This window comes from Parus major, chromosome 4A, assembly GCF_001522545.3.
Source record: "Parus major isolate Abel chromosome 4A, Parus_major1.1, whole genome shotgun sequence".
Taxonomy (NCBI): domain Eukaryota; kingdom Metazoa; phylum Chordata; class Aves; order Passeriformes; family Paridae; genus Parus; species Parus major.
In genome coordinates this window covers 18,765,843-18,778,935 of record NC_031772.1, presented here as the reverse complement: position 1 = coordinate 18,778,935, position 13,093 = coordinate 18,765,843, and the positions used below count along the sequence as shown (strand labels likewise).

The window sequence follows — 13,093 nt, the reverse complement described above, 5'->3', positions numbered from 1 at the left end:
GAACTGTAGGAATTTGCACAATAAATGGCTCTAAAACAGCTCCAAAAGCAGAATTTAAACCCAAATGTGGATGGGAACTGTAGGAATTTGCACAAGAAATGGCTCCAAAACACCTCCAAAAGCAGAATTTAAACCCAAATATGGATGGGAGCTGTAGGAATTTGCACAAGAAATGGCTCTAAAACAGCTCCAAAGATGTGAGGAAATAAAAAGACAAAAGGTTAATGGCACAGGATAAATAGATTAGCAAAGCAAGCACTTAAATACTATGACATTAAATAAACTGGCTGTCAATAACACAGATTTAGCATCTCACTACCTGAAACTGCAACTTGCTAAACCCAAATTAATTAATATTTCAAGAGAGCTCTCGATCAATAACTCCAAGGAGCAATTTGTAAGAAAAATTAGAGGCAGTGTCCACTGAAGTCACTCTGGAAATACCTCCAATAAATTCCACAAACTACAGAAAGGCAATTTTTTTTTGGAGGAAACGTAATTAGAAAATACATTTCCTCTAAATCTTCAACAATTCATTCCTAAATTCTTTCTAAGATCTTATTTTAAAAATACCATTCCCTCTTTCATCTTCTCTTATCCTTCCCAGTGGCACATAAAAATAAATAAAATAGAGATTAGATTTCAGCTGGGTGGGTTGGGATGGATTTACAACTTCATTCAGGGCTTTTGGGGAGATTTTCCAGAGGCTTAGAGCACAATCAGTGCAATATTTAATGGAGAGCAGCACAGGATGGGGCTGGGTGAGGTGGAGACACCACAACTCTCGAGGTTTCCATGCCCAAAAAAGTCAGGCAGGTGATGACTCCAAAGTGTGGCCAGTTTAACTCCAAGGATTCACACCCAAATTCCTGCTGGGAGTTTGGATTATATCACTTCACCCTTCCACATTCTCTTTTTTCAGGATTAAATTTGAGTTCCAGACAGGCACTTGGCATTCCAGTCCCACAACACAAATCCTCAGAACACTGAACAATGGGAATATAAAACTTCCCCTAAATTCCCTGGGATTTATTTAGTCCTGAGTGCACAAGACACAGCTGTGGAATTCTGCAAAGAAATGGAGCATCTCCTCAGAAATCCAGTTTTTATAAAGGATAAGGGAATCCATAATTAAAACTAAGCAAAGCAGGAATTTTGTGGCCTCATGGACAACATGGAAAATACGTTTAAGTGCAATTACCACAGCTCAGAATTGAGCATCACAGAGCAATTTACTCCTCCTAAGAAAATGAAAGTCAATTTAAAAAAATTCTGAGGGAGCATCATAAATATCTCAGTGGAAACCATTTCAGTCATCAGGTGATTTTCCTTACAAGAATCGTGAAAAAAAAGTGGAAATTATGTGCCACTACTGGGTTTAATCACACTAATAAAATATTCCTAGCAGGTTCATTTATGCTGAAGATAGAATGAATAAAAAGATTTTAAAAGTTACCATTCTGAGGGGGGAAAAATCCAGAACAAAAGCATTTGAGTACTCAAAGGGAGAAGTAAAACACATCAGGTCCACTGAGCATTTAGTGACAGTTTAATACCAGCCTGAATAATTCACTTAAGGTTCTCCTGACATCCACAAGTGCAATTTTATTAAGAATTGGTTTCTAATAATGCATAAATCCTGTGCTGCCACACACCCACCCTCATCTGCACCTCCAGACTCCAGCAGAAACACTGGCAAAGGGAATTTTTAAACCTCACTGCACGACTCAGTGCTGGAGTTACTTCTTCATATTAACTCATGCTTAACAGGAACTTCAGCAAGAACATGAATCAGGGATCAAGGGCTAGAATTTTACTGAAACAAACCCAAAAAACCACGAGGGAAGTTTGTCTTGTAACTGAAGTATTTACACAGGCAGATTTCCCCCAGCTGTGGGAGGTTCTCTTGGCCTGACCAAGAGATCAGCTCTTGCTTTGGGGGTTGGGTTTATTCCCAACTTTTCCACGTGGGATCCAGGCACGCTGGAATGCTCAGGCTCCTTCTCCTTCTCCCTGATCTCCCTCCCAGTGCCCATGACTGCTCCACAAGGACGTTTTCCTCAGGTTTGGTTGCTCCAAATCCGAATCTCTTCATTGGAGTAAGGCAGAGCAGGTGACGAGAGCAGCCCAAGTGACACCAGCCTCATCAAGCTGAGCCACGTCTCACCCAGCAGAAGGGCACAAAATGTGGAATATTTAGGAAGCAAAGCCCCCCACAGCACACCAGGAAGCTGCTGGGATTCCAGCAGCCCAGGAGAGATGAGCTAATCCCCATGTCTGCAGCCCCAACCCTGCTGAGGGGGTTGGAACTCACTGACCTGTGGAGGTTTTGCTGTCCTGACATTTGAAATCCACGAGGAGGGAATAAAAGAGGAAAATCTTTGAGTTTCCTTTTCTTTTGATGTCTAACTCTGATTTAACAGGAAATTTGGCAGGCACTTTTGTTGTTATTATTCCCTACCAATACTCTATTTTAAAGAAGATAAAAAGTCAAAAGAGATCACTGTGAAAGGCAATAATCAATAACTGCTCCTCAGAAAGGTTTTACCTCTGCAGCTCCAGATAACATCTTCATAATGACATAAATTGATTTTACAGTTCAGATGAACACGCTGACAGCCTGACCAGCAAAGAGCATGAGAAAGACCCCTGCAGATAACACAGAACTGAGAGAAATTGGCTGAAATGTCAGGCTGTTCATCACAAATGGGAATTTTAAGTGAGTAAAACTCCTCCAGCACAGTGAATCATCCCAGAGTCACGCAACAACCTGGGCTGGAAGGAGCTTTAAGCCCATCCAGTGCCACCCTGGGACACATCTCACCATCCCAGGCTGCTCCAAACCCCATCCAGCCTGGCCTTGGACACTTCCAGGGATCCAGGAGCAGCCCCAGCTCCTCTGGGTACCTGTGCCAGGGCCTGCCCACCCTGCCAGGGAACAATTGCAGGAACAGTGCAGTGGTAGCAGTGCAGAAAAATAAAACAGGCAAAGCATTTCATGGAGACACATTACAGGAGTGAGAGGCAACTTTGTGAGCACAGCACCAGCCAGGGGGTTAAAGAGCCCCATCTGAATTTTCAGATACATCAAAGCTGAAGAATTGCAGTTTCCTGAGTACATTTTAAAGATGACTAACATGGAGCAATCTCTGTGGAACTGAGAATTTATAGTCGTGTTGTGATGCATTTGCCTAATAACAGCTCATGCTACAACACTGGGGTGGAGGGACAAAGATGGAAATTTCTCACTTCTCTCGAGGCCAGCGCGTTTTTCTCCTTTCAGCCCACAAAGAAAACCATGAAAAATAAAAATGACATTCCAGGGTGTTCCCACAGGCAAACCAAAACATTTTGCTCGCCCCATCACATTTAACCCTATTAGCAGTAAGATGAGAAGGAAAGACTTGAGGCAGTAAAACAAACCCTAATTCAGAGTACCCTGTGTGCTCAGAGCACTCGATTCACTGAGCTGAGTGCTCTGAGGGGACTCACTGTGCAGCAATCCACTTCTAGGTGAGCTCATCTACTGCAGTAAAGAAAATCAAAAATAAATCCCCAAGCTGCTAAAACAATACAAGATTTAGGGGCTACCAAGTGCTGAAGGATTAAGTCCAAGAGAAGCATTGATAGATACCAGAAGATGAAAGTTGCTGGGCTTATTTTATGGTAATGTTCTGCAATAAAAAAATGCAGTGCATGGCTAATTATGCTTGATTTGGGGATGGGTACTGTGTTTGCACCAAAGAAAAACGTGAACCATATTCTGGGCTCTTCATATGGATCATTGGAAGCACCAATGTACCTGAGGCTGCTGCAGGGACAGGACAAGCAAAGCCAAGCCATCAGCTCAAGATCATGGAACAGAACTGGCTGCTCCAGCCTCAGTGATCTCCCTGCCACCAACATCCACCAGCCTGAGGCTGAGCATTCCCTGGTGCAGAACTCCAAGGATCTGCAAGTGATCCCATGAATGAAATCCTCCAAGCACAACTTTCAAGGGAAAAGCCTGTGGAGATGGAAAACATCCTCAGCCTTCAGCTGTGGTTCATCATTCATTCAGTGCCTCTGAACTCAGCAGGTCCCTTTCACCATCTCCAGGAATCAGTGACAGGACCCTGGTGTATTTTAGGTAGTTTCCCTTGGAGGAGCAGGCCAGGACAAGCCTTCCCCAGTGCAGAGCTGCTCCACACAAGCTGCCTCCCCTCACCTGCAGGACAGGGAAGAGCAGGAGATGAGCCAGGAACCCCCAGCACTGACCCAGGGCTGTGGGGAAGGAGCTCTGCCATTCCCAACAGCCCAGAAGTGACCTGAGGTGCTGCTTTTCTCAGGACAGATGGGTGCTGTGAGGATGCTGCTACACAAACCCCATGCCATGAAGCGCCCAGGCAGGAGGATCTCCTGGTTAATCAGTCCTACAATGACCTACAAAACTCCAAGTTTGCTCACTTCCCATCAACATGCAGATTGAGGAAGGTTCCCCGTCTGCTCCCATTATTTTTTTGCTCAATTACAGCTTTCTTGCTCTTTTTTCTTAATTAAAAATAGCACCTCTGACACACTTTTTGACAGACTTTAGCAGGGCTTGCATCCCACCATCTGCTCTTGCAGTTCCTTGCATAACCAGTACATGGAAATGAATCCTTCCTTCCTCCTTTCCCTTCTCCTCCTCCTCCCTACACCCCATCATTATTTGGGTAAAGCTGCTCCATTGTTCCTGCCAAAATTGGTGCCCTGCTGCCTCCCTCAGATTGGGAAGGGAACTAAAACAGGGCAAACAAATAATTCAGTTATCAATAATTTGTTGAATAACAAAGGGGAAAAACCATTTCACGTCATAAATTCTGAAGCTGTGTTTATTTTGGAAGGGAAAATGCCCAAATTTCCTGGTACCTCTATAGCTGGAGAGGAAAAAAACTGGATTAAATCAAACAATTAAATGTCAAATGTGGGGACATTTTTTTAATGTACTTTCCCAGGTTTGGTGGTAATGCATCACCACTTCATTGGGGGGAGCATTAAAGCCACGTGTGATATGGGACACAAACTGTTCTCCAGGAAAGCATAAAAAGAGAAACTTTGTACTTAATTACTTGGCTAATTAAACCAGGCTAATTAGCTGGCTTAATTTAATAGCCTGTGAATAAAATTTAGGTCAAGTTTACACCTCCTCCCAAAAGAAACACAACCTCTGCTGAAGTTACCAGACTCACCAGCAGTTCTGCTCACAGATTGATCTGGCCCAATCCCAGTGTCTTTATTTTTCAGATCAATCCATTTTCCCATGGCATCCATCCATTTTCCTATGGCAGCTCTTTCCACTGCTTCAGACTCCTCCTCTGCAAGGAGAAAAGGCAACTTTGAACACACACTGTGAGGAAAGCAAAGTGAGAGGCAAATAATTCTCCACTTGAACATGCCAGTTGAGGCACGTTCCTGTTGAGGGAGGAGAAACTCTGAGCCACAGAGGAGGCCACAGATTCCAGCTTCTGCTTTATCCCTCATCTGATGCAGCTTTAAGGTCCTACCCAGCCCTCTTCAGTATTAAATCCTGGAGCTATCCCATGGAAAAATTGTTTTATGGCCCAGCTACTTTTCATACATAGTTAAAAGCTTGGAGAATTGTTTTTTTTAAGATGCCAGCAGAATTTCAGCATCACAGGATTACTAAGGAATGATTTCCATGGTCAAGTCCTCCCTGTGGAGCTGTCTGAAGCATGGTCTGGTCGGCACTTCAAGGACACTGTATGCAATTTTCATGTGTTTATTTTTGCTGATTCAAGCCCCCACTGCACTTTTTGAAGCTGTCAAACACAGGCCTCAAGCAGGAAGAGCTCTGCCTACCTGCAGGACTTTGGCCTGCCAGTGATGATGAGCTTTTCAACGCCTCTGATACAGATTCCCCCTCCAAATCCTCTGTGGGACACCTGGATCCAGGTGTTTCACTCTCCTCCTCCCCGCTGAAGGACTCAAAGGTGTCTCCTGAATAGTCCAAAGCAGAGCTGCTGTGACTCTGGCTCAAGCCCAGCCTCTTCCCGTGGCTCCCGGAGCTCTCTGCTGGGTCAGTGGCCATGGGGCAGCCCTGCAAATAAAAACAAAAACAAGGTCAGTGTCACAGGATTACCTAAAGCAACACGAGATATACATGGGGCTGTCACATCACAACAGGTGGGGAAAATCACAGCTGAGTTGTGATTGCCAAAGCACGTCCAGATCCACAGGGTAAATGTACAATACCAGTTAGCACCAAACATTAGCTGTGAAATCTGAGCAGCATTCCTTTCAGACCTATAGTAGAATACACTAATGCTTGGATAAAAGTCTTCATTAAAAAGAAAGAAATAAATGAATGCAAAATTTCCCCTTTCTATTACCTAGATGGAACTTACAGGAAGGATGAGGTAAGACTATTTACAGCAGCAGATAGTGATGGAACAAGGGGGAATGAGTTGAAATGGAAAGAGAGTATGGTTAGATGAGATAGTGGGGAAAAACCTTTCACTGTCCCAGGCTGCTCCAAGCCCCAATGTCCAACCTGGCCTTGGACATTCCAGGGATCCAGGGGCTGCTCTGGGCACCTGTGCCACGGCCTGCCCACCCTGCCAGGGAACAATTCCTGCCCCAAATCCCATCCAGCCCTGCCCTCTGGCACTGGGAGCCATTCCCTGTGTCCTGTCCCTCCATCCCTTGTCCCCAGTCCCTCTCCAGCTCTCCTGGAGCTCCTTCAGGCCCTGGAAGGGGCTCTGAGGGCTCCAGCCCCGCAGCAGCTCCGTGCCCGGTCACTCCCTGCAGCCAGGGCCGGGAGCTGTTCTGCCCTTCCCTCCCTCCTCTCCGCCCTCAGCTTCGGGCTCCAGGAGCTGCTTTTTCCTCCTCTCGGCCCTCAGGTTCAGGCTCTAAGAGCTGCTTTTTCCTCCTCTCGGCCTCTGGAGCTCGCTCCTTACCCCGGCCCCGCTTCCCCGGGCGGGAAGGGGCGGCCCCGGGCGCTGAGGGCGGAGCGGGGCGGGGAGCCCGGGCCGGCCGCGGCGGAAAATCCGGGCCCGAAAGATTTTATATTATTTATTTTATAGGATCGGTGCTATGCCCTCACATCGAACCCCAATTCTGTCCCACATGGATTCCCAGGTGTAGCTCCCTGGGTTTGGAAAGGACACTGAGGAGCTGAAGCCTTTACAGGGCTGGGAGAACATGGCTGAGGGAAATGCGTTGGTTTAATCCCCACAAGGGTCTGGGCAATACATTGCAAAATCACTGTTTTAAGGTTTTACAAGTGACAATATAATATTGGCTTTCGCATTTACGTGTTAGTTTTTGCGTGTTGTTACTGATCATAAGTATTTTGATCCGGTGCAATTCACAATTCCATAATAATAATAATAATAATAATAATAATAATAATAATAATAATAATAATAATAATAATAATAATAATAATAATAATAATAATAATAACAATAACAATAATAATAATAATAATAATAATAATAATAATAATAATAATAATAATGTAATAGAATCTATCAGTTTATGTGTCCACAGTATAGCGGTGTGGTTTTCAGCCGATTGCCAAAACCAGCCCAGCGCTGGATATTGTCCCTTTTTATCCCTTATTAAACTTTTAAAATTGTAAAGAGTGAACTTTGTTTTTCACAAAGGGCTGGATGGGGGTGTGACAGTGGCTTCTGTGAAAAATATTGTGTGCTGCTACAGCTCTGCTTTGCCATAAGGACAGAAAAGGCAAGAGAAACACTAGGGGATTTTAAAATTGCCCTTTTTACCTTTAGGACAGTGTATTACATCCAAAATGATAAACCCAGATGGCTTTGGATGTGACACTTCATGGAAATAAGATGCAAAAAGTATTCCAGGGCATGAAATCTTCCCATATTTTCAGGTATTCCATAGGTTACATCATGATAAAAGCAACTCCTGGGATCTTGCTTTAAAATTGCTATTTCAGGTTAGCTAATACCACGTTTTTGTTTGTTTGTTTTGTTTCAGTGAAGTCTCTTTTGTCAAGAAAAGCTGATTTTTCAGTCCTGGGATGCAGAGTGTGTTGTCTGGGGTTTTATCCTCATGCTGAGTTTGGACTGCCTGGCCAAAGGACAGAGGTTTTGTCTTCTCTCCCATTTGATGAAGTGCAGTGATCTTGTGTCCCTCAGAACAGAGAGCTCTTGTGCTGATCTCTACATTGAACACAAAGAAGGATTGGCCAGATGGATGCAGGAGAGTAATAAATGCATTGCTGCAGTGGAGTGTAAAGCAGAGTGGAATAAACAGCTCTGCCTACACATTGTTCACGTTTAAAATTCAGTTGTTTGCTGAGTGGGCTGCTCGGGGCCGGCTCTTTTCTTGTAGTTTGCTGCAAGAAATTAAAATAATTCACATGGCATAAACATTTCTTTTACCTTTTCTGCCCATACAGATGAGAGCAGCGATCAGAGGGAGGTGTGAGTGGAAGGGCAATTATCCCACTGCAGGAGGTGGGAGTCAGCTCAATGCCAGGAGCTCATGGAGGCAGGAATCTGGAATTATGCAATGATGGAATTCTGTGCAGTTTAGATCAGCCAAAGCTGCCTAAAACTTTCCAGCCCAGAGGTTCACCTTGCACTGGCTGCTCTGAGGTGTTTCCTTCTCGAGAAGATAAGGTGGCAGCCAGGCTGAGGGAGATCAGGGTCTGGAAGGATCTGGAAAATAAAGTGAGAGATTTCATGCTCTGGGTTGTAAATCGGGGGGAAACAGGGCTGGGAGAAACATTACCTTTTCTTTAAAATTCTAATCAACATGCACAGAGAATAACACAGAATAACTGAGAATAACCCAGATCCCCACAGCTCCCACTAAATGCTTTGATTATTTATCATTGCCCGTTTTTTATGGGAAGAGTTGACATTAGATTATTAGTGACCTGAGTGGTATTTGATTTTTTTTCCCCTTGGAGGTTAAAGACTTTGTAGTTTCCTGTTCTAGGTCCTTTTTAAAATTCATTTTAGAGCATGAAAAATATATTGTTCAGTCAAGTTTATTTCTCTGACATTTATTCAGAGCAAAGTGTGATCCTAATATTAAAGGTTTTTGATGTGAAGCCCGGGATACAGACAAGGCTTTTCAGTGGTCTTCCCTAAAACAGGGACATTTCATCAGTGCCTGGGAAGTTAATATGTTGGAACAGCATAATTATTTGAAGGAGTGTTTGTTTTTCAAGGATTTGTGGATGATATTAGATGGCTCAGCCCAGTTGTGTCACAAGGTATTAAGGTTTCTGCCTGCTAAAGTCATGGAGCTGGGCCTATATAGAGCCATAAATAAAATTGTGTGAGAGCCAGTGACAGACTCTGACTGCAGCTCAACTCTTTATCACATGTTATATTCAATTTAAACACAATTGTTGAATTCCTTGCTGTGGGCAAAGGCTTTTTTGATTTCTCCTTCTATTGAAGTTGTAATACCCCTCTTAGCCCGTGAAACTCGCTCTTGCCAGGTGTGTTTCTCAATTAATCAGCCTCTCATTAATGATGCCAGCAGAATTAATTGGGCTGTCACCACGAGGCTGTGTATCCAGTTGGGAATTACGGGGTGAGGCCAGGGGGATTAAGCACATTTTGATCGTGGGGGAAGTTCATGGGGCTCAATAATGAGATGCTCATGGGCATTATTCTGTCACAAAGGGCAGTTTCAGGCTGGAACATTTTTTAAACTCTGGAAATATGAAGGGCAAACGCAAGAACTCTTAGGAAATTTGAAAGCATTTGTTGACAATTTAAGGTACAGTCAAGGTTTTCCTCTTTATCAGCACAGAAAGTACTGCCAAGGAGCCCCCAGACACCATAAATCATCCAGGAGAGTGGAGAGGCTGAGAAGATTACAAAGGAAATGCTCTGGGGCCGGCAGCACCCTGAGAAATCATTGTTTAGGGCCTGCTGTATTTAAAATGGCCATTTCAGCTGCCATTAACTCCCATCCCTAATTAGAAAATGGATTGATCTTTGCCTAAAGTTGCTGGAGACTGGCAGGTGTCCCTGGCAGATCAGAGCTCTGCATACAGATGAGATTTTGAGCCCGTTCACTGAGTTTCAGACAGGGAAAAAACAAATCCATATTTGTAGGCAGCTGTTGTTAATTATGCTTTGGGATTGGTGTAGGAAAAACTCTCCAGTCAGCAAGGCCATGCCCTGCCTTCCTGATTTTCCTTGTGCTTTCAGCTGGATAAATATCCTTCTTCACCCTGTCCTAAGGAGGTGGGAAAGAGCAAATTTTTATCTCCCTCCTTTGGTGCCTGCAAGCTGCAGATTTCCTTGTGAGTCCTCTCTTCTTACAGGAGCAGGAATTTCAATAACCCGATGGGAAAACATCTGAAAATGCAATAAAGTTCCATTAGGCAGCATTATCAAATCTCCATTTGTATGGGAGCATCCAGATCCTCACCAGACACTGAATTTCTAAATCACATCTTCCCCAACATCTTTTGTGTCTGAATAAATCGGTGCTGCTTTACAACAGCAGCCTGGAAAAAAAATCCCCATGTCCTGCTGCTTCCAGGGACACCCAGAGGGGTTTTTAGCTCAGTTTGGTTTCTTGTCTGCAGGTTTGCATCAGTTCTTTTTACAGAATCATTGTACAGAGTTATTGTGGGTGCTTTAAATAGCTGGGTGTTGGAGAGCAGTGGTTTTTCCAAGGAATGTTACAGCCTGAACATGACACTAATTCACGGGAAAGAGGAGAATCGAAAACCCATCTGGTGAAGGCTTGAGATTACCTTCGTTTTCTTCTCTCCTTTTATTATTTTTGCTTAATGATTTCCCTGTGTGGCCCATCCTGCTGAATTCCCAGGGCATTTTTGTGGGAAGAGCTTCCAAAGGGATCAGCACAGGCATCCCACACTCTTGGCAGATCAATACTGGATTTATTAATCCGTTTGCTTTGGTAATAAGTTGACTCTTCTGGGAATCTTTCAGGATTGGCTTCAAACTGATGAGTTATTTTGCCAGTTCAGCAAATGCTTTAATTTAGAAATTGCAGCTTTTCATACTGATTCTATATTTAACTTAAACCCACAGGATTTATTTGTTTTTCAGTAAATCTGTTGCATTGCTGAAGTGCCCTGCACACGCTGTGGGTCGTATCAGCAAGGGATTTTCTGTTTTCCTTCCCAGTCCTTTGCTGGTGGAATATTATTTCTACTAGAGAACCTGGATTGATTTTGTAGTTCAGGGGAGTTTTATAATCTCTTCTGAGCTTAAACTCATTTCTGAGAAATCTCAGAGAAATGGTCCTGGAGGAAGGAACATCAGTGTTGCTCTGAGCATTTCCCTTCCAGGAAGGAGGTGACTTGTTTTGAGTGATTATATCTTTTGGGAAAGAACTTCTCCCTTCATTTTCTGGGACTGCTTGATAACTCAGAAAATAAACATTCATTTGAAGTTTGGAAACCAGTTTGTGCCACTTTTGTGTGTAGATATTTGAGGATTTTGTTCTAATCTCAGGCAGAGCTCCTCAATAAACCCCCATAATCTTAAATTGTGATTTTTATTTGTGGACAAATTCCTTGGTGCTTTCTGGAACGTTCCTCAGGTCTCTGTGCTGAGTAACTCTGCAGCTACTGAGCAAACCTGTCCTTCCCTCTGGTTATAAACAAAACCACTGTAAAATTGTTAACTCTCAACTCCCATTAATAGAATGGCCCTCAGGTGTCAATTTTGGTCCCAAATTAGTTCAGGCTTTTAAGAGTTCCTATTAGACTTATGAACATATACAGATGCCTAAAATGGTCTTAAAACCCAGTTAAGGGTACAAATGGGAACACAATTTGTACTGACTCATATCATTTTGAAGAACATTTAAAACACTGATTACTCTCCAAAGACAGGGAAAATAAGGGACAGTACTGGCAAACCAAAGGCACAAAGAGTAAATGACTCCTGTGAGCTCGGGGGGACAGCCTGGATTCTTATTCTCATTGCTGTGACAGATGCATCTTGTTATTCATTATTAACCTTTGATAATGTAAAATTGTCTAATGGCTTGTGGTTTGGAGTGAATCACCTTTCCCATCCTCAGTGTGAGAACTTCACGAGTCCTGTGCTTTTCCTCCAGGTTTCCTGAGCTCACTGGTGGATATTTCTGGAATAAATGTGCTCTGTTTGAGTGGCTGAACCTCCCACAGCAGGAGAACATCCACAGGAGGAAGCTGGCAGTGAGTTTGGCAGGCTGAGGTTCCAGGTGAGACACTGCCATGCCCAGGAGATTCCCAGATGTGCTGATGCCTTGAGAGGATTCTGGACATATATTTAAGATATAATATTTATATATATTTTTATATATTATATATATTTAATATTTAATATTATATATATATTTAAGATATTTAAGAATAAAGCAGGGATTTATTGGAAGGCCCTAAAGGACACGCCTTGGGCAGCACAAGAGCCTGGCCAGGGCTGCACCCAAGATGGACCAAAAAATGGTCACCAAATGGACAACTGCTCCCCAGGGCTCACATTTTTATAAGTTTTGGTCCATCTGCATATCAGGGTTAATTGTCCAGTCACAGTTTCAGGTTTTGAAGTCCCATCCTTCTCGTTTCTCTCCTCAACCCAGAGTTGTTTCTGCTTTTGGGCCTGAAACTTGTAACGATTGTCCTTGGTGTCAATCTAGAGAATAAATTGTTTTGTCTGCCTGTTGTGTGCAGAGAGCTCCCTGACACTGAATGTGAGAGTCCAAACTGCACAGCTGGGCAGGGCAGGATGTGGAAAACATGGAAGCTGAAACTGAAGGTGGGATGAGGGGGATTTCAGAGCCTCAGTCAAGGTCTCCTCATGGGAGATCCCTCCTCCCTGTTTGAGATGCTCGAGCACAGCTTGTGACCCTCCCATACCAGATTGATCTCTGCTGCCAGAGGGAGGCCTCTCCACAAGGAAAAAGGGAGGAAATCAAGGCCAGGATTTTTGTGTTTGAGACATTCAGCTGAAGGTTCCTGTTCTGCTCCCTCTGACTCCATCCATAGGCATCATCCGGATTTCCTGAGCTCTGCCTTCCCAGCCTTCCTCTCTGAGAGCTGCCAGCCCAGATCCACACCCACAAATGCCACCAGATCCAGCCA

General features: G+C 43.8%; 1 protein-coding gene and 1 long non-coding RNA gene across 2 annotated transcripts in view; one reads left to right on the top strand and one right to left on the bottom strand.

The window, feature by feature from the left end:
• Positions 1-6,977, bottom strand: part of C4AH8orf48 (chromosome 4A C8orf48 homolog) — a 19,259-nt gene extending 12,282 nt beyond the window's left edge. Inside the window, exons 1-3 of the mRNA XM_015626764.2 lie at positions 6,939-6,977; positions 5,842-6,079; positions 5,211-5,336 (exon numbers count right to left, since the gene is read on the bottom strand). Of these exons, the coding sequence (XP_015482250.1) occupies positions 5,211-5,336; positions 5,842-6,070 (355 nt within the window). The 5' untranslated portion in view covers positions 6,071-6,079; positions 6,939-6,977. The remainder of the gene's footprint in view (positions 1-5,210; positions 5,337-5,841; positions 6,080-6,938) is intronic.
• A 24-nt stretch (positions 6,978-7,001) lies between these two features.
• On the top strand, positions 7,002-9,504 carry LOC107204013. Its single transcript, XR_001521439.2, has 3 exons — positions 7,002-7,119; positions 7,779-7,888; positions 7,996-9,504. It is a non-coding gene; the product is annotated as an uncharacterized LOC107204013 (long non-coding RNA).
• Positions 9,505-13,093: the final 3,589 nt, after the last annotated feature.